Below are 20,954 nucleotides of genomic sequence, written 5' to 3'. Positions count from 1 at the left end.
ACCAAAGAACTGTGTTGGAGGTTTTGTGGAAAAACAAGTTATATGCTAAAAGGAGTAAGTGATTCTTTGGACAGCAACAAGTGGAATATCTAGGGAACTTAATATCAGCTGATGGGGTGGCAACAAATCCTGCTAAAATTAAAGCCATGCAACAGTGGCCTTTGCCTAAGAATCTGAAAGCTTTAAGATGATTTTTGGGTTTAACTGGATACTACAGAAAATTCATAAGAGGATATGGGGAACTGAGTAAGTCCTTAACCAATATGTTGAAAAATGATGGGTTTTATTGGTCTCAAGAAGCTATATCAGCTTTTGAAAAGCTAAAGGAAGTTATGTGTAATGCTCCAGTTTTGGCTTTGCCTAATTTTGAGCAGATTTTTTTTGGAAACTGATGCTAGTTCCAAAGGGATTGGAGTTGTTCTTTCTCAAGCAGGGAGACCTATAGCCTATTTGAGTAAAGCTTTGGGTCCTAAGCATGCAGATCTTTCAATCTATGAGAATGAGTATTTGGCCATTTTGATGACAGTTTCTCATTTGAGGCATTATTTGGAGAGTGGTTCTTTTGTCATTAAAACAAATCATGAGCCCTTAAAACATTTACTTGAACACAAGTTAACTAAAACTATACAGAAGAAATGACTTACAAAGTTATTGGGGCTGGATTATACTATTCAGTACAGGAAGGGTAAGTCTAACAAAGCTGCAGATGCACTCTCTAAACAACAAATGGATTCTGGTGAATTTGTTCAAATAGGAGTTATTATCATAGCACCTAGTTGGGTACAGGATATTTAAAAGAGTTATAAAGAAGATGCTATAGCCCAAGAAAAAATCCATATTCTGGTTATTAAGCCAGACCATCTACAGGATTGAAAATTACTTAAAGGAGTTTTGTATTTCAAAAATAGGATTTATGTGGGCAGCAAAGGGGACCTTAGGCAGAATATAATTGTGGCTTTGCATGATTTACCACAAGGAGGTCACTCAGGTATTCAAGCTACTTATCAGAAAATTAAGTCTTATTTTTTTGGCAAGAATGAAAGTTTTAATTTAGGAGCATATACAACAGTGTGATGTGTGTCATAGGACTAAAACAGAACATATTTCTAAGCCAGACTTGTTACAGCCTATTCCAGTCCCCAACAATGCTTGGAAAGTGATTACAATGGACTTCATTGAAGGTTTGCCATATTTAACAAATTATAACTGCATTTTGGTGGTGATTGATAAATTCACAAAGTATGCTCATTTTATGCCACTATCTCATCCCTATACAGTAGTGGAAGTTGCTAGGGTTTATCTTGATCAAGTTTATAAGTTACATGGTCCTCCAAGTGGCTATTTCTGACAGGGACAAGTCTTTCACTAGTCTGTTTTGGCAGGAATTAATGAAGCAATTGGGTTCAACTACATTATTTGGTGCTGCCTATCATCCTGAGACAGATGGCCAGACAGAGAGATTGAATCAATGTTTAGAACAATATTTGAGGTATATGTGTTTCTTGAAACCTAAGACTTGGTCAAAATGGTTAGCTCAGGCTGAGTGGTGGTACAATACTAACTATCACTCTGCTCTACAGATGACACCATTTGAATCTTTATATGGGTATAAAGCTCCTAATGTGACATGGACAACAGACTCCAGGGTGGAGGCAGTGCAGGATGTCATGCAACACAGGGAACAATTGAATTCATTATTAAGAGAGCAACTACTTAAAGATACCAATAGAATAAAGTAGATGAGTGACAAACATATAACAGACAGGGAATTTCAAATCGGAGATAAAGTTTACTTGAAGCTCCAGCCATACAAACAAACATCGCTGGCCCTGCGAAGAAATTTGAAGCTTGCTGCCCGATATTTTGGACCCTACAAAATTCAAAACAGAATTGGTCAGGTTGCTTATAAATTAGATTTTCCTGCAAATTCGAAAATACATCCAGTCTTCCACATGAGTTTACTTAAGAAGAAAGTAGGGAAAAAGGGACTTATCTCGATCGATCCTCCAGAGGTAGCGTCGGATGGACAACTGAAGATTTACCCACCCCTTGTTTTGGATCAACAAGTGATTACAAGACAAAATCGAGCATTCATTCAATTGCTCATTCAGTGGACGAATATGGGACCAACAGAAGCAACTTGGGAGGATTATATAGTCTTGAGACAACAATTTCCTTAATTCGATCCTTGGGGACAAGAATCTTCTAGAGGAGGGGGTATTGTTATGATGGAAGGGAAGTTAGGGTTTGATCGTAGTGATTTGGAGGAAATTTCGAAGAGAAAATTGGGAGGCAACAACAGAATTTGGGTGGAGAATCGAATGAAATTAGGGATTGAAAATGGGGCTAGGGATTGACATTCTATCTGAAGAATTGAGAATCGAAGTGAAGAGTAAGGGATACGGCTGAGGGTATATGCAGGGTGTGTTAGTGGGTTTATTATGACAACCTAATTTAAATTACTGGTGGGCTTATATGTTGGGCTTGAGTCTGTTAGAACAATATTAGGAGAGAAGTTTGGATGGTGAGTCAGCATTAGGCAGTTATTTTGTTAGATATGTTGTTTTGACAGCTGGTACTTGTATATATATAATTTGTACCAATACTTTAAGGATTGTGAATTAAAGCACATTTTTTGTACCTAAGTGTCTCTATTTCTGAAATCCCTAAATTTATTCTACATTCTCATCCTAAATCATAACACATGGGTTCAATAATTTCCTTAGTTCTTTACTGGCAAAGCGGGATGATGTAAATGTAGTTGGTAGAGATGACGATGAAATTCTTTAGGGTGTACTTACCCTGGCCCCATAAAAAAGTCATTTAGGCCAGCTCCACTTATCGGAGACAAAAGAATAAAGAAGACACTGGCTTCTAAATAATCAAAATTAGCTCAAAGAGTGAAGGAGACTTTATCCAATTCCGGTATGTTGCTTCTTAAAGTTAAAATCGTCTCAACTTTGAGTAAATTGTTTGGAACCATTGAATGAGATATTGAAAACTATGTAATATCCTTCAGATGAGAATTCGAAATCTGCCTACTGTGATAGCAATGCTTTCAAGCGATTAAGATCTGAAAAGAACTACCCTATCAAAAAACGCAAGTTCTTACACTATAGCTCAGTATCAAATTCAGATGGAGGAATCAGCAGTGAGGGCATTTCCAATTCACCTGAAGAGAGATTCAATGGAAATGTTTCAGGTGTATATCCAAAGACGCGAGGAGGTGATTTCCGTACTTATTTTCCGTTATATTATTTTCTTGGTACTTGAAGCAAACAGCAGTTACTTTGCTAACTGATTCTGAACCTATGTCAGTCACTGGAGAATCACCTTCATTAGCAGACCAACGCAAATCATTCCACTCTCGGGATTCTCACTGTATGAGACCCTTTGCTGGAGTTCAACATTCAAAGAGGTTCTTACATCACAATATCTTTCCTTTTACTCAGTGAAGTTTAGGATCAAATCTTTCAAGGTGCCAGAATTGTTTATTGAAATTCCAGAATCTGCAACTGTTGGTTCATTGAAGGTAATGATTACTGACCCATGTCATTATGGTAAAACTGTCTGGTCATTTTGTGTTGGCCAATGGAGGTATCTTTGGATTTCTTTTGCTGCATGTTGCTACATTTAGACCTCGAAGAATTAGTTGTGAAGGTTTATTTTGTCTCTTCAGGCACATCATCTTGCTCCAAATCATGATGGATATCGATTGCATCTGTCGTAAATTGTTATTCTAGTGGCTGGTCTAATTGCTGCTTGCTCATTAGACTTCTTTCTAGTGATAATGACATGAAACTGTTTTAATGTAGAGGACTGTTATGGAGGCAGTGACAGCAGTACTTGGAGTTGGACTGTGCATTGGTATACTTTTTCGAGGAAAGAAGGTTAGAGATGACAATAAAACTCTTCTGCAAACGGGAATTTCTCGTGATAACCAGATAGATGCACTGGGTTTTAGCCTGGAGCCTACACTTCACAAACTTTTCCATTGCTATGTACTGGAGGTTCTCCAATGACGCTTCCATGTGACACACCTCTACCTCTTGCTAGGTAACAAAATAATTTTACAAGGTTAGTAGATATCTACACATGGATGATGGTTCAAAATCTGGTCTCATTTTGTTGTTTCTATTTCTAAACACAAAAAAGAACAATAATTTATTATTAGAGGCTGAGTTTTTGTCTGGTAACAGCATTTCCCCCCCAAGTCTGCATGGATACATGCATGAAACTTCTTGTTAGTCATTTGAAGTTGTTGCGTGATAATGTCCCATGGTTCACGTCGTTAAATACCAATGATGTAATACTGTTTGTTGCCAGGTATCCAGCAACTCCTGGTTTAGTTAATTGTGTTACTCATGATCCCTTGCCCGACCATCACATGCCTAATTTGGGCAACTTCGTCGAAAGCGATCATGATTAATCTGCATCCTCGCCTACTGACATGTCATTTGACAAAAGCACAACTGATTCTAAAGCCCTGGTTGCAGTACCAGCAATGAGCGTGGGGGCAGTAGATGTGGCTCCACCTCACAGGAAATCAAAACGATCTGAAGTTGTGCAACGTAGAATTCGTCGACCTTTCTCTGTTGCTGAAGTTGAAGCCCTGGTCCAGGCTGTTGAAAAACTTGGAACTGGAAGGTATGTTTTGGCCCACTGAAGAAACTATGAGGAACTGTTGAGGTGCTTAGAACAGTTGGCATAATCTTATGGTAATAATACCAGATATCTCCCTTGTGCTGGGAAGGACTTCACCCTGTGGTGTGGTTCAACCCATGGGCCCCTGGCAGAGTCGCCCTCCCCCCTTGTTCAGTGCACCCAGCATGGTATTGGTTTTAATGGCTCTATTAATCTGCAGGTGGCGCGATGTTAAATTAAGAGCTTTTGATAATGCGAAGCACCGGACTTCCGTGGATTTGAAGGTAAGTAAAAGCTCTACACCTGCCGATAAGTCCACTTCTGTCTTATCTTTAATACATTCGCATGGGATGATTCTGCTGCTTTTGGTATTTTGTGAAAGCATTACGACATGATGGTGATGGTGTTTATCTAGGAATCGTGCACGATAAATGGAAAACACTAGTTCATATGTTAGACAGCAAGGACTTGCAGCAAAGAAAGGAAATAAACTTGGAGAAGAAATGCATATTGTTTTCACCTCAATTAGCACCTTGCTTACACTTACATTTATAGCTCTCTAATTAACAAACTCAAACACCCTAACAACCCTGAAACTAATTCCTATCAGACTTCACGTGATGGTTAACTGACGCCAGACAGAATAGTGATTATCCTGTAGGCTAGCTCCGACAGACTGTTCACAAGAGAAAATTCGCCCAAAAACCAGAGAAAAAAAGTCTCTAAGGTTTAATAAAATATTATAAAATCAAAAACAATCCCCCAAAAAGCAGTCCACAAGCCGAACTGTTATAGCAAAAAAATCGTCTTTATTCGAATTTTGCCAAAAATAGCAAAATCCCGAAAATCACTCTAAATTGAAATTCGAAATAAAATAAGCAATCTCCCAAAAATCCGGCCTAAATCGGATTTAAATTGACTTCCTAATTAACAATCGAAATATTACCATAAATAGTAAAAAATAACTAAATCTAGTAATTCGGAGGGGAAAACGACAGAATTTGAGGTTGAAAAAAAGGCCACATGGAGCGTTCCGGATTGGGGTCTTATGCGCGATTCTGACACCTGTAGCCAAAGTTATGGCCAAAAGACTGAGACATACTCAAAACGACCCCAATGAGGAACATGTCACAATCAATTCCCGCCTTTGCGCTGATCTGCCAACTCATGGTATCTCAGCGCCATCAACGTGCAATCTGACAGCTCAGCATCATCTGTCTCGGATCCCCCTGCATCAGTCACCCCGGGTTGGAAAGAACTCATCCTCGAGTTCAGAGTAGTGTCATCAGGATCCACAAAACAATGACTCAGGTGCTTCACATTAAAGACATCAGAAGTCTTCAAGTGACTGGGAAGTCGCAACCTGTAAGCATTATCATTGATCTTCTGCACGACCTCACAAGGTCCAATCTTCCGATCCTTAAGCTTATTATACTCACCAACAGGAAAACGATCACGAGTTAATACAGCCCAAACAAAATCACCAACATCAAAAAGTACCTGACGACGATGATTGTCGACCCGAGTCTTGTACTTGGTATTGCTCTCATTAATGGTCTGTTTCACCTGCTCATGGATACCCCGAAGATACTTTGCCATCTCATCTGCTTTAGGACTGAAACGTCCTATACGTGGAATAGGGGCTAAGTCCAACACCCCGGATGGGTTCTGACCATAGACAATCTCAAATGGGCTTAAACCTGTGGTTCTGTTTTTTGATCTGTTGTAGGCAAATTCTGCCTGAGGCAATGCCAAATCCCACTGCTTCGGCTTCATTCCTGCCAAACACCTTAAAAGGTTTCCCAAACTTCGGTTCACCACCTCAGTCTGGCCATCCGTCTGGTGGTGGTAGGCGCTACTGAAATTCAACTGCGTTCCCAGTTTCCCCCACAGGCTCTTCCAGAAATGACTGATGAACTTAGTATCACGATCTGAAGTGATGGATCGAGGAACACCATGTAAACGCACAATCTCCTTGAAATAGAGATGGGCAATCCGGTCAGCATCTATAGTCTTTCTGCAAGCTACAAAATGAGCCATCTTGGAAAACCTGTCAACCACAACAAAGATAGAATCAGAGGCCCTTTGGGTGCGGGGTAAGCCTAGTACAAAATCCATGCTGACATCGAACCAAGGAGCTTCAGGAACAGGTAAGGGAGTGTACAATCCCGCATTGGTGAGAACTCCCTTAGACCGCTGGCACACATAACAACGGTCCACATAATGGGCCACATCACTAGTCAACTTGTGCCAATAAAATTCAGAAGAGATAAGGGCCAATGTCTTATCTCGGCCAAAGTGTCCCTCATTATGGAGTTCACTTATAATTTGCTACCTCAATGAACAATCTGGAATGCACAATTGTAATCCACGAAACAGATACCCATTATGCAAAACAAAATCATGACGGTGACCCTCAGTTACCTCCTGAAATATCCTTCCAAAAGAAGGATCAGCTGCATACATATCTCTGAACGTCTCAAATCCTGCAACTTTAGTACTCATGGTGGTGAGAAGTAAGGTACGACGGCTCAGGGCATCTGCGACGCGGTTCAAACTCCCTGCTTGGTGCCTCAGCGTAAAAGTGAATTCTTAAAAGTATGCTACCCACTTGGCATGACGTCTACTCAGCTTGTGTTGGCCATTGATGTACTTCAAGGCCTCATGATCGGTAAACAGAATAAACTCCTTCTGTACTAGGTAGTGACGCCAATACTTCAGGGACTGAACTATGGCATAGAACTCCAGATCATAAGTGGAATAATTTTTCTTTGATCCCGATAGCTTCTCACTGAAAAAAACAACCGGACGACCTGCCTGACTCAGAACACCACCAATGCCAACGCCAGATGCATCACAATTTACCTTAAACACTTTGTCAAAATCTGGAAGTGCCAAAACTGGAGCCTCGGTCATCTTCTGCTTGACCAGTTGAAAACTGGCCTCTGCCTCCTCAGACCACTGGAAATCACGCCCCTTGAGGCACTCTGTGATAGGGGCGAAGTACTGAAATTTCTAATGAATCGACGGTAAAAAGACGCCAAGCCATGGAAACTTCGGATGTCATGTAAGGTTCTTGGTCTGGGCCACTCCAAGACTGCATCTATCTTTGACTGATCTGCATGAACACCATCAGTAGACACAACAAAACCAAGAAAAGTCACAGAAGTAGTGAAGAAAGAACACTTCTTTTGATTGAAAAACAAGCACTCCGTTTTCAGCATCTCAAAAACAGCACGGAGGTGATCGAAGTGTGAAGTCCATGTCGGACTATAAACGAGGATATCATCGAAGTAAACTACAACAAATTTCCCCATAAAAGGCCGCAAGACCTGATGCATAAATCTCATGAATGTACTGGGCGCATTAGATAACCCAAAAGGCATGACCATCCACTCATACAACCCTTGTGGCGTTTTAAACGCCGTCTTTCACTCATCTCCAGGCCTTATTCTGATTTGGTGGTAACCGCTCTTAAGGTCAATTTTTGAGAAGATCTTAGAACCAGATAGCTGATCCAACATATCATCTAGACGGGGAATTGGAAACCGGTACTTCACTGTAATTCTGTTGATCGCTCGGCTGTCAACACACATACGCCAAGAACCATCTTTCTTTGGCACTAACAGAGCAGGGACTGCACATGGGCTTATACTCTCTCGGATATAGCCCCTCTCCAACAAATCTTCCACCTGTCGCTGCAACTCTTCGGCCTCCTTGGGACTGAGGCGATATGCTGGTCGATTTGGCAAACTTGACCCAGGAACAAGGTCAATTTGATGCTGAATATCCCTCATAGGTGGTAGTCCAGGAGGAAGATCCTCTGGCATCAAGTTAGAGAATTCTGCTAGCAGCCGCTGCACCTCTACTAATAAATCTGTATCCACGTCTACTGCATTGTTCTCGCAAGGTAGCAAGGCATAGACCATGCCGCCATGCTCAATCTCATCTAAAAACCTGGACATAGAAAGCAGATTAGTATTATGGGTTACTGGGGTAGGAGTAAGTCCTTCCCGCCGGGGTGCCAACACAATCTTTTTTCCCTTGATGCTAAGGGAATATGTATTCTTCCGTCCATCATGAATGACACTGCGATCATACTGCCAAGGTCGACCCAACAATATATGACACGCATCCATAGACACAATATCACACCAGGCATTATCAAAATATTTTCTACCAATTGAAAAAGACACGAGGCATCGCCTATCAACTGTTACCTCACTGTCTTTATTTAGCCATGACAACTTGTATGGCTTAGGATGACGGTCCGTCTTCAACTGCAATTTCTGGACAACCTCCTTGGACACTACATTCTCACAACTGCCGCTGTCAATGATCATTTTGCAGACTTTATCTGCAACTGTGCAAGTCGTGTGGAAAATATTGGTTCTCAACCAATCGTCCCCTGAATCGCTCTTGGGGGTAAGTAGACTCTTGCGAACGACCAAAGTCTCATGACCATCTCCATACAGCACATCATCAGTCTCATCATCGTCATACACGGGTTCGCCAATCTCCTCAGTCTCGTCTTCCACGTTTTCCTCAATCAACAAATTTTTGCCCTTTTGACTAGCAGGCTTCCTGCAATCAATCGCCCTATGCCCTTGTTCACCACAACGAAAACATCTAATAGTAGGGTTAGAATTACCCTGCGGTGGCTGCTGAGCAGGACGGGACTCTTGAGGGCGAACTGGTCGACTGTTGTGATCGCTCTTGATCACTGGTCTCCTGTTTTGCTGTTTTTCAACAACAAGTGCACGCTGGTATGCTTCCGAAACACTCCACGATGAATGAAGGCTGAGGACATCTTGCAAGGGCTGGCGTAAACCCCCCAAATATCACGCCACCATCTGCTCCTCCGTCTCAGATAAATCGTTCCGGGCGACCAATTGGTAAAACTCCTCCGTGTAATCATCGACTGATCGCGCGCTCTGCCTCAACGCATGAAGTCGCTGAAATAAGGTTTGCGTGTAGCCGAAGGGAAGGAAGTGGCCCTTCATCTTCTTTTTCATCTTCTCCCAATCAGTGATCTTGGCTTTGCCCTGTCTTTCTCGTGAACGTCGTAACTGTTCCCACCACGCAGATGCTCTGCCCTTGAGTTTGATGGCGATCAGTTTCACTTTCACGCGATCGGGGACTTCTTTATATTCAAAAATACGCTCCACTTCATTAATCCAATCCACGAATCCCTCGGCCTGTAACGTACCAGAAAACTCAGGGAGATCGACCCGAAAATCGAGGTCTCCATGACGCTCTTCCCGACCACGGTGCTCCCGGAATCCTGCGCCCCGGAATCCTGCGCGATTGTGATATGGGTTTTCGAAAGTGGAATTGGTATCGTGATCAGAGGCCTCACGATCCTCGAAATCCTGCGCCGCCAGGCGCTGGGTTAATTTTGCGACTTGCCTCTGCAAATCCGCAATCATCACATCCTGAACGCTGCGATCACGGCGTTGGGCTTCCTCATTCGGAACCTGCTCACGACGACCACGACCACGACCTCCAGCCATTGAAAGTGGTGAAATTTCCCAAGAAGATGTTGAAGCTCTGATACCAACTGACGCCAGACAGAATAGTGATTATCCTGTAGGCTAGCTCCGAAAGACGATTCACAAGAGAAAATTCACCCAAAAACCAGAGAAAAAAAGTCTCTAGGGTTTAATAAAATATTATAAAATCAAAAACAATCCCCTAAAAAGCAGTCCACAAGTCGGACTGTTATAGCAAAAAAATCGTCTTTATTCGAATTTTGCCAAAAATAGCAAAATCTCGAAAATCACTCTAAATTGAAATTCGAAATAAAATAAGCAATCTCCCAAAAATCCGGCCTAAATCGGATTTAAATTGACTTCCTAATTAACAATCGAAATATTACCATAAATAGTAAAAAATAACTAAATCTAGTGATTCAGAGGGGAAAACGGCAGAATTTGAGGTTGAAAAAAAGGCCACATGGAGCGTTCCGGATTGGGGTCTTATGCGCGATTCTGACACCTGTAGCCAAAGTTATGGCCAAAAGACTTAGACATACTCAAAACGACCCCAATGAGGAACATGTCACAATCAATTCCCGCCTTTGCGCTGATCTGCCAACTCATGGTATCTCAGCGCCATCAACGTGCAATCTGACAGCTCAGCATCATCTGTCTCGGATCCCCCTGCTCAGTGGCACCAGTATAGAGATTGGATCCTGTTCAACATCTTCCCTCGCAGCTTCATACCAAGTGCCCTCTCGAGTTTATCAATTATCTGCTGGTTAGGAATAGCTTTTCTAGATTCATACTCTTGTATGGTTTGAGGCTTCTCATTGATCATCTGGGCAAGTTGAGCCTGGGTGAGTTTCTTATCCATTCGGGCTTGCATGATGGCTTTCTTCAGTTCTGTTGGCACTCATTCATGAGCAAAATTTTCAGTTTCTTCATCAAGCTTCATTGTATTCAAAGTAGTACCACTAGATGCTGCCTTGTTCGTCCCAGCATTCGATTTCTTGACGGATTCGATCTCGGCGCCAGCTCGATGGGCGACGTTGACGACTTTCTCATCCTTCTTGGATCCGGCGCCTGAGGCTTTTTTTCAAATCACGACAGGCTCCCAGTCTTGAGTCAAAGGTCCGATTCCGGCCATTTTAGCAATCTCTTGAATTTCTTTGATCGGATTAAAGGGAATGGAAAGTAAGGAATTGAAAAGAGATATTTTCTTCTTGACAACCCTCACGACCACCGCCACCTCCTTATGGATGTTCTCTTCCACGAGGAAATCGAAAACCTTCTCCAAGAACCCAACAAAATTTGCTGGATCCAAGCTGGTAGTAAACGACGCCGGTTTAGCAGCTGTTGCCGCTGTCGAAGATACCGATGGCATTTGCTCCTCCTCTTCCATGCAGCGAAAGAAAAAATATAGTCAGGACTGTTTGGCGATTGATATCATGTTAGGAAACTAGGTTGAGCTTTAAGATTCAACAAACATTGAATTCTTTCTTATTGATTCCAGTAACCAGATACATTGCTTTTATAGTAGGTAACAAAAGCTTAGCACAAGTCTAGAAGCTTTGTAACTACCTTAACTGACTGCTAACAACTCTAACTCTCTTAACTAACTTTAGCTACTTAGTTAATATAATATTCCCTCTACTTTCTCCTCCTCCTTGTAGCACGCACATCATAACCCTGAACAATTGAAAAGATGAACAATTGAATCGAAAGTGCATATGCTTTCTTCCGTTCACTTGAATCAAAAGTGTCGATGCTTCCTTTCGTTCTTTTTGAATCGAAAGTACCGATGCTTCCTTCCATTCACTTTGAATCGAAAGTGATGATGCTTCCTTTCGTTCTTCTTATTCACCTTCATTTCTTTCTTGTTCACCCTCTTTTACAAGGATCCTAGACATATTTTTTTATGGACTCTTGACTGTGAAGCTTTTAAGTCCCATGACACTTTGAGATAAAAGCAACAAAATGAATACAAAATTAAACTTTTGTTACTCACAAAAAAGAATTATACTACTATTTAGAAATAGCGGTGATAGCCTTGTTAGTGGCAAGTATAGAGATTGGATCCTGTTCAACATCTTCCCTCGCAGCTTCGTACCAAGTGCCCTCTCGAGTTTACCAATTATCTGCTGGTTAGGAATAGCTTTTCCAGATTCATACTCTTGTATGGTTTTAGGCTTCTCATTGATCATCTGGGCAAGTTGAGCCTGGGTGAGTTTCTTATCCATTCGGGCCTGCATGATGGCTTTCTTCAGTTCTGTTGGCACTCGTTCATGAGCAAAATTTTCATTTTCTTCATCAAGCTTCCTTGTATTCAAAGTAGTACCACTAGATGCTGCCTTGTTCATCCTAGTATTCGATTTCTTGGCGGATTCGATCTCGGCGCCAGCTCGACGGGCGACGTTGATGACTTTCTCATCATTCTTGGATGCGACGCCTGGGGCTTTTTTTCGAATCACGACAGGCTCCCAGTCTTGATTCAAAGGTCCGATTCCTGCCATTTTAGCAATCTCTTGAATTTCTTTGATCAGATTAAAGGGAAGGGAAAGTAAGGAATCGAAAAGAGAAATTTTCTTCTTGACAACCCTCTTGACTACCGCCACCTCCTTATGGATGTTATCTTCCACGAGGAAATTGAAAACCTTCTCCAAGAACCCAACGGAATTTGCTGGAACCAAGCTGGTGGTAAACGACGCCGGTTTAGTAGCTGTTGCCGCTGTCGAAGATGCCGATGGCATTTGCTCCTCCTCTTCCATGCAGCGAAAGAACAAATAAAGTCAGGACCGTTTGGCGATTGATATCATGTTAGGAAACAAGGTTGAGCTTTAAGATTCAACAAACATTGAATTCTTTCTTATTGATTCCAGTAACCAGATACATTGCTTTTATAGTAGGTAACAGAAGCTTAGCACAAGTCTAGAAGCTTTGTAACTACCTTAACTGACTGCTAACAACTCTAACTTTCTTAACTAACTTTAGCTACTTAGTTAATCTAATATTCCCTCTACTTTCTCCTCCTCCTTGTAGCACGCACATCATAACCCTAAATAATTGAAAAGATGAACAATTAAATCGAAAGTGCAGATGCGTTCTTCCGTTCACTTGAATCAAAAGTGTCGATGCTTCCTTTCGTTCTTTTTGAATCGAAAGTGCCGATGCTTCCCTCCGTTCACTTTGAATCGAAAGTGATGATGCTTCCTTTCGTTCTTCTTATTCACCTTCATTTCTTTCTTCTTCACCCTCTTTTACAAGGATCCTAGACATATTTTTTTATGGACTCTTGACTGTGAAGCTTTTAAGTCCCATGACACTTTGAGATAAAAGCAACAAAATGAATACAAAATTAAACTTTTGTTACTCACAAAAAAGAATTATACAACTATTCAGAAATAGCGGTAATAGCCTTGTCAGTGGCACCAGTATAGAGATTGGATCCTGTTCAACATCTTCCCTCGCAACTTCGTACCAAGTGCCCTCTCGAGTTTACCAATTATCTGCTGGTTAGGAATAGCTTTTCCAGATTCATACTCTTGTATGGTTTGAGGCTTCTCATTGATCATCTGGGCAAGTTGAGCCTGGGTGAGTTTCTTATCCATTCGGGCCTGCATGATGGCTTTCTTCAGTTCTGTTGGCACTCGTTCATGAGCAAAATTTTCAGTTTCTTCATCAAGCTTCCTTGTATTCAAAGTAGTACCACTAGATGCTGCCTTGTTCATCCCAGCATTCGATTTCTTGACGGATTCGATCTCGGCGCCAGCTCGACGGGTGACGTTGACGACTTTCTCATCCTTCTTGGATGCGGCTCCTGGGGCTTTTTTTCGAATCACGACAGGCTCCCAGTCTTGAGTCAAAGGTCCGATTCCGGCCATTTTAGCAATCTCTTGAATTTCTTTGATCGAATTAAAGGGGAGGGAAAGTAAGGAATCAAAAAGAGAAATTTTCTTCTTGACAACTCGCACGACCACCGCCACCTCCTTATGGATGTTCTCTTCCACGAGGAAATCGAAAACCTTCTCCAAGAACCCAACGAAATTTTCTGGATCCAAGCTGGTAGTAAACGACGCCGGTTTAACAGCTGTTGCCGCTGTCGAAGATGCTGATGGCATTTGCTCCTTCTCTTCCATGTAGCGAAAGAACAAATAAAGTCTGGACCGTTTGGCGATTGATACCATGTTAGGAAACTAGGTTGAGCTTTAAGATTCAACAAACATTGAATTCTTTCTTATTTATTCCAGTAACCAGATACATTGCTTTTATAGTAGGTAACAGAAGCTTAGCACAAGTCTAGAAGCTTTGTAACTACCTTAACTGAATGCTAACAACTCTAACTCTCTTAACTAACTTTAGCTACTTAGTTAATCTAATAGCATACATGCATAACACACACGAGTATACTGCATGACATACAGGCATATCTCAACATCATACAACAAGGATATCGCCGCAGCAAAGGCGGGGAGAGCTGGTGCCCCAGGAGCTCTTGGACAGGGTCTTAACCGCGTACGCCTATTGGTCCCAGCAGCAAGCCAAGCAACAACTGAAGGTGCAGCAGCCGGAGAGCTGTCTTCTCCTTTATAACTCTTAACAATGAGATCTAGTAGCAGATGTGATGGTGACGAAAAAATCTTGGGTTGATCATTGATGGTTGGGTTTTGGGGAAAGATTGTGTACTGGTTATTGTTTTTCACGTTCTTGTAATTTGTTGTGATTATTTTAAAAGGAAGAAATATGAAATATTTTAGCTGCTCTACTACTGATTATTCTCCTACAAGGCATGACCTTTCTATAAAATCCTTTTCATTTAGATTTAATTATATCTAAAAGGGATTTGTGTGGATCAAGCCAAATGTCTTATTAATGACTCTCTAGAAACTCCCAAGCCTCTTGTTTTCCTTACTTATACCGATTTTGTACGACAAATATTTAATTAAAAAAGGGTAAAGTATAGTAATAGTCATTAAACTTTTCTAAAGCTTTCATTAGGTCCCTTAACTTTTAAAACTTACAATAAAATCCCCCAACATTTAGTCTGTTTGCAATATGGTCCCTCAACAGTTACGTTGAGGACCATATTGCAAACAGATTAAATGTTAGGGGACCATATTGCAAACATACTAAATGTTGGGGGATTGTATTGCATTTTTTAAAAGTTAGGGTCCAAAATGAAAGCTTTAGAAAAGTTCAGTGACCATTACTATACTTTACCCTTAATTTATTTAAAATTTTATTTGTAATTTTACATTTCTTCAATTTTGTCCTTAAATTTATATTTTTTTACAAAATTGATCAATGATTTTTTTTTGTAATTTACTCGAAATCATATACAATTACAACTTGAAATTCAACAATCACGAAAGATGACAAAATAATTAATCCAAAATTAAAAACGACCCAACCTGAACTCAATCCGTATCTGGTAAACATTCGACCTGAATTTTATCTATCAATGATGTGACCCGATCTGAACGAGATCTGATTGAAGTCCACCTGAACCTGAATTAACCTGATCTTTATCTGCTTCGGACCTGAACTGTTTTGACCTGAACTAACATCGATCAGAACTGAAAATGACACGACTTGAACCCAATATGGATCTGGTGTTAATCAACCTGAAAATAACCCGAATTGATTTGACTTGTACCCGACCTGATCCGAGTCAAACCATCAAATTAACCTGACTTGACCTATACCCGATTTTACCCGGCCTGCCAGGATCCGACTGAAACCTGACCGATTACCTGATTTTACATCCTTAACTGACACCTTCTTGAGTAGACACTCCACCACGCCGGGCTATTGAGGTCGCCCTCTAAGAACGAGGGTAAAGATGTTGTTTGGGTAAAATTATTGAATTCTTACTTAATAAAGTTAATCACCAAGAAATTTTTAATCATTCGAATTATAATAGAATTGAATTTAATTATTAATTAAAATTTAAATAATCTAACAATAAATTATATAATACTCTAATTATATTTATAACATAAAATATAAGATTAATTAATACTTGAATATGATATATTATAAAATAAAATATAAAATAAATAATATTTGAATTAAATTATCACTAAAGTTAATTAATTGGGTAAAGTATAGTAATGGTCACTAAACTTTTTTGAAGCTTTCATTTAGGTCTCCCAACTTTTAAAACTTGCAATACAGTCCCTCAATATTTAGTCCATTTGCAATATGATTCATAACGTAATTGATGGGGCCATTTGCAAAAGAACTAAATGTTAGGAGACTGTATTGCAAGTTTTAAAAGTTGAAGGACCTAAATGAAAGCTTTAGAAAAGTTCAGTGACCATTACTATACTTTACCCTTAAAAAATTGTTTTTAGAAAATGATTTTATTTTGATAAAACATATAAGTAGTATGCCTAATATAATATTTTAAATAAGAGAACTAAAAGACACGTCTAGAGAGTAATATATACACACGTAAACATAATACATGGGCTAAAGGAAAGCTGAACACGTGTGGTTATGACCTCATGGCAGGTAAGTTGCAGCCTGTTGTCCATTCAGTCAAATGAGATAAATATCACGTGCGCAGTTTTAATATACACTTAAAAAATATTACTGATTTTATTATTATTATTTAATATTTTTTAAAAAATTATTAAAAATATTATTATTTCTATTGATTTTGTTATTTTTAGATATTTTATCAGTTTTATTAATATATTCAGTAAAACATTATTTAAAATATTATTTTTATCGATTTTATTATTATTGAACACTTTACTGAAAATATTAAAAAAAATTAATATTTTAGGAAAAAATAATAATATTATTAATAATTTTTTATAAAAAATATTTTAAAAAATAATAACAAAACTAGTAATATATTTTTTTAATAAAATATTAAGAGTAACGTACGGAACAACTTCCTAATCAAATAAGATACGCATTAAAAAATAATTCGTATAGCTAAACCGCCACACATTCTTCAGTCAACTTGTGCAAATAAATCCAAAGGCCTTTTTCATCGCAATGAATACTGAAATTTTGTTGCAATAATTTGATATTATCTATTTAATATCTTATAAAGCAAATTGTTGCAGCAATTGCTTGGGTTTAGGGATATAAACGAGATGAATAATGTTCAGTTTAAAAAATGTATTTATACGTTTAAAATTATTAAATTTTACTTGAGTTTTAAATAAAAAATTACAGCTTGAATTAAGTTCGAAAAAATTGAACTTAAAATATTTTCATATTTAACTTGATTTCAACTTAAATTCTAAAAATTCTCATATTTAATTCGATCAAACCTAAATTTAAATTTAAAATACATAAAATTCTTTTACTACCATTATTTTTAAAAGCAACATACAAATAGAATTCATTTAAGATATTTATTAACTATATTTTAATTAAATTAAACTCAAATAATTTAGAATATATGGCAATCCTGCATGAATTATCTGAAAATGGTACACATTACATGAACCCAGAAAAGATAAGATGGATACAGTTGAGATAATATGTTGACTAACCAATAGCCGCATAATAACAGGGTCCTTCAATCTCTTCCAGGAAAGTTCCTCTCTTTTTTTTTGGTTGCTTTGGCCTCACGGGTCAAAACTCTCTTCTTCTATTTATTATTCAACACCGCCTCTTTATCTTTCTCCCCACGTCTTCGCCTCCCTCTTCTTCCTTTAGGGTTGAGAGTCTGTCTCCATCTTCAAGGTACGTTAACTGTTTTTTCTCCTTGCTTCTTATCCACTTTGTTGAACTGGTTCTTTCTCTTCATGCACATGCTTCCCTTTTATTTGATTCATTGGTTTCTCTGTATGACTTGTAAATGGTCATTTTTGTTTAATTCTCTGCAAGTTTTAATCTTCAAAGGGTCTTGTTTAGATATACCCGTAAAGCTTTCTCCTTTGATTTTATCGAACTCCAAGCCTTTTTCGGCTCTGTAGTATGTTTTCTTAGTTGAATCCATTGGTTTTTAAAGCGTTTGACTTTCTAAAATTTCCTTTTGGGTTGTAGAATTTGGGATTTTTAGATGACCATGGATCCGAATTCCACTGAAACCTTTGATTACATCAACGGTTTCAAAGCTGAAGACTATGCATTCCACAATGGATTTCAATTCGATATCCCATCTCCAGATCTTAACTTTATGAACATGTATGTTCATCCTATTATACCTCCTGAACCCGACCCTAGTATCTTTGTTCCATCCGTTACAAGTTCAGATGGTAGCTCTTTTTCAGCTTCCTCGGGCTGGAGTCCGGTTGGGGAGTCTGATTCACCTCCTACTGACAGCGACTCAACCGATCCAGTCCTCAAATACATTAGCCAGATGCTTATGGAAGAAAACATGGAAGACAAGCCTCATATGTTCAATGATTATTTGGCTCTGGAAGACACCGAAAAATCCTTATATGAAGTCATCGGTGAGCAATATCATTCGAATACTCAAATGGAGAGTCCTAACAGTAATCTTTCTGGTAGTAATGGCCATTCGAATACTAGTGTTGGCACTGGTAGTGAGTCTAGTTATTATGTCGATCATCACGGTGTTGGTGAAATTGGAGGGCCTTCTCTTTCCTTGTCACAAGCTCCTTACTCTTTGCAGCCCACTTTGGAACAGTCTGGTTCACATTTTTCTGTGAGCTCTGCTAATAGCTTGAGTAACATTGGTCATGGGATGATGGAATCTTCGGTTAGTGAGCTTCTCGTTAAGAACATGTTTAATGATAAGGAATCTATTTTGCAGTTCCAGAGAGGGTTTGAGGAAGCCAGTAAGTTAATCCCTACTAATGAGCAACTAGTTATTGACCTAGAGAGCAACGCATTTCCCATTCGGAAAAGGGGGGATGTAAGGAAAGTTGTAGTCAAGGTGGAGAAGGATGAGAGGGAGAGTTCTTCTGATGGGTTGGCGGGTAGGAAGAATCATGATCGGGACGATTGGGAATTGGAAGATGAGAGGAGCACCAAGCAATCTGCAACTTGTATAGAAGAGAGTGATCTGTCTGAAGTATTTGATAGGGTGTTACTTTGTACTGAAGGAAACACTATGTGTGGCACCAATGGAACTGTGAAGCATGGAGAAACCAATACGTTGCAGCAGAAAGATCTGTCAAATGGATCTAGTGTTGGAAAAACTCGGTCTAAGAAAACGGGGAACAAGAAAGAAATGGTGGATTTGAGGACTCTTCTGATTCTCTGTGCACAGGCTGTTTCTGCTGATGATCGTAGGACAGCGGGTGAACTGCTAAAGCAGATTAAAGAGCACTCTTCCCCTCATGGTGATGGAAATCAGAGGTTGGCCTATTTCTTTGCAGATGGCCTCGAAGCACGGTTGGATGGGAGTGGAGCTCTAGTTCACAATTGTGTTGCTTCTCTAGCTTCCAAGAAGACAACAGCTGCTGATATCTTGAAAGCTTATAAAGCTTACCTTTGCGCTTGTCCGTTTACGAAGCTAGCAATCGTCTTTTCAAACAAAACGATTTACCGTGTGTCTCAGAAAGCAAGTGTCCTTCATATTGTAGATTTTGGTATTCTGTATGGTTTCCAATGGCCCATTCTTATCCAGCATCTCTCAAATAGACCTGGAGGGCCTCCTAAGCTACGCGTTACCGGAATCGAGATTCCCCAACGTGGTTTCCGCCCAGCAGAAAGAATTGAAGAGACAGGTCGTCGCTTGGCAAAGTATTGTGAGCGTTTTGGCGTTCCATTTGAGTACAACCCGATAGCAGTTGAACACTGGGAAACCATCCGGATTGAGGACATGAAGATCAATCGCAATGAGTTTCTTGCCGTGAATTCTCTTTTCCGGTTTCAGAATCTACTTGATGAGACCGCCGAGGTGGACTGTCCGAGGAATGCCGTGTTGAAATTGATCAGGAAAATAAACCCAGATATTTTTGTTCACAATATAGTGAATGGAGCTTACAATGCTCCCTTCTTTGTTACAAGGTTCAGGGAGGCTCTATTCCATATCTCTGCAATATTTGACGTATTCGAGAACACATTACCTCGTGTGGATCCAGCTAGGTTGATGTTCGAGAGGGAGTTTTATGGGCGGGAAGCAATGAATGTTATAGCATGTGAGGGGTCGGCAAGGGTTCAGAGGCCAGAAACATACAAGCAATGGCAGATTCGTACGATCAGAGCAGGATTCAAGCCGCTTCCGTTGGAGCGAGAACTGATGAAGTTAGTCGGGCATAAGTTGGAGGCTTGCTACCACAAAGATTTCGTAATCGATGAAGACAACAACTGGATGCTGCAGGGATGGAAGGGCAGGATTCTTTACGGTTCGTCGTGTTGGGTACCTGCATAGGAGGCTGGACCGGAATATCGGCTACAATCAAGATCGTGACGGAGACATTCCCTTGGAAAGGATAGTTTCAAACTATGGGGGAAGCTAACAATCCAGCTCACACACACATTATTTGTATACATGCATGCTTTGCTGACTTTCATATTGAGATGTGTAATCAGTTAGTAATTCCTTTCCTGCTTGTTTTCCCTGTTACTGGGGTGATATCCATCACCCATGGGGAACATCTCATCTTTTTGTACTTGTACTGCATTAGTTAAAAATATTAGTCCATGAAAGTGAAATTTTGTAGAAAACCTTTTTCTTGCTACATTATCTACGTCAGATATTTAAATTACAAAAGCGTTGTTTTCTGCTTCATTGAGCCTGTTGCAGGTCAAAACAGTGCACAATGAATCTGTTAGTTGATGATTCAACGGGAGAAAGAAATTATATCAAAACTTGTTGCTATATATGATTCAACGGGTTTTCTTTCCTGAGTATCGGATTTGACAGCTTGGACTCTGAGCTATTAATTTTCT

The 20,954-nt window shown here is 39.8% G+C and overlaps 4 protein-coding genes and 1 pseudogene across 4 annotated transcripts; 2 read left to right on the top strand and 3 right to left on the bottom strand.

Moving 5' to 3' along the window:
- Positions 1 to 1,739: 1,739 nt before the first annotated feature.
- Positions 1,740 to 4,934, top strand: LOC120159959. Its single transcript, XM_039170442.1, has 9 exons — positions 1,740 to 2,066; positions 2,509 to 2,575; positions 2,893 to 2,925; positions 3,020 to 3,226; positions 3,319 to 3,381; positions 3,453 to 3,532; positions 3,816 to 4,056; positions 4,327 to 4,647; positions 4,865 to 4,934. The coding sequence occupies exons 1-7, from the start codon at positions 1,740 to 1,742 to the stop codon at positions 4,020 to 4,022; spliced, it is 984 nt and encodes a 327-aa protein (XP_039026373.1). The 3' UTR covers positions 4,023 to 4,056; positions 4,327 to 4,647; positions 4,865 to 4,934.
- Positions 4,935 to 10,809: 5,875 nt separating this feature from the next.
- LOC120159958 lies at positions 10,810 to 11,313 on the bottom strand (annotated as a pseudogene).
- Positions 11,314 to 12,124: 811 nt separating this feature from the next.
- On the bottom strand, positions 12,125 to 12,637 carry LOC120159956 (multiprotein-bridging factor 1b-like). Its single transcript, XM_039170441.1, has one exon. It carries the CDS (start codon positions 12,635 to 12,637, stop codon positions 12,125 to 12,127), a length of 513 nt encoding a protein of 170 aa, XP_039026372.1.
- Positions 12,638 to 13,543: 906 nt separating this feature from the next.
- On the bottom strand, positions 13,544 to 14,020 carry LOC120159955 (multiprotein-bridging factor 1b-like). Its single transcript, XM_039170440.1, has one exon. The coding sequence runs from the start codon at positions 14,003 to 14,005 to the stop codon at positions 13,544 to 13,546; it is 462 nt and encodes a 153-aa protein (XP_039026371.1). The 5' UTR covers positions 14,006 to 14,020.
- A 3,710-nt stretch (positions 14,021 to 17,730) lies between these two features.
- Positions 17,731 to 20,729, top strand: LOC120160051 (scarecrow-like protein 34). The gene is made up of 2 exons (XM_039170512.1): positions 17,731 to 17,831; positions 18,135 to 20,729. Exon 2 carries the CDS (start codon positions 18,151 to 18,153, stop codon positions 20,431 to 20,433), a length of 2,283 nt encoding a protein of 760 aa, XP_039026443.1. The 5' UTR covers positions 17,731 to 17,831; positions 18,135 to 18,150; the 3' UTR covers positions 20,434 to 20,729.
- The last annotated feature ends 225 nt before the right edge of the window (positions 20,730 to 20,954 follow it).

This window comes from Hibiscus syriacus, unplaced genomic scaffold (assembly GCF_006381635.1).
Source record: "Hibiscus syriacus cultivar Baekdansim isolate YM2019G1 unplaced genomic scaffold, ASM638163v2 tig00111388_pilon, whole genome shotgun sequence".
Taxonomy (NCBI): domain Eukaryota; kingdom Viridiplantae; phylum Streptophyta; class Magnoliopsida; order Malvales; family Malvaceae; genus Hibiscus; species Hibiscus syriacus.
Note: the sequence above shows the minus strand (reverse complement) of the source record. Positions and strands in the feature narration are given on the sequence as shown.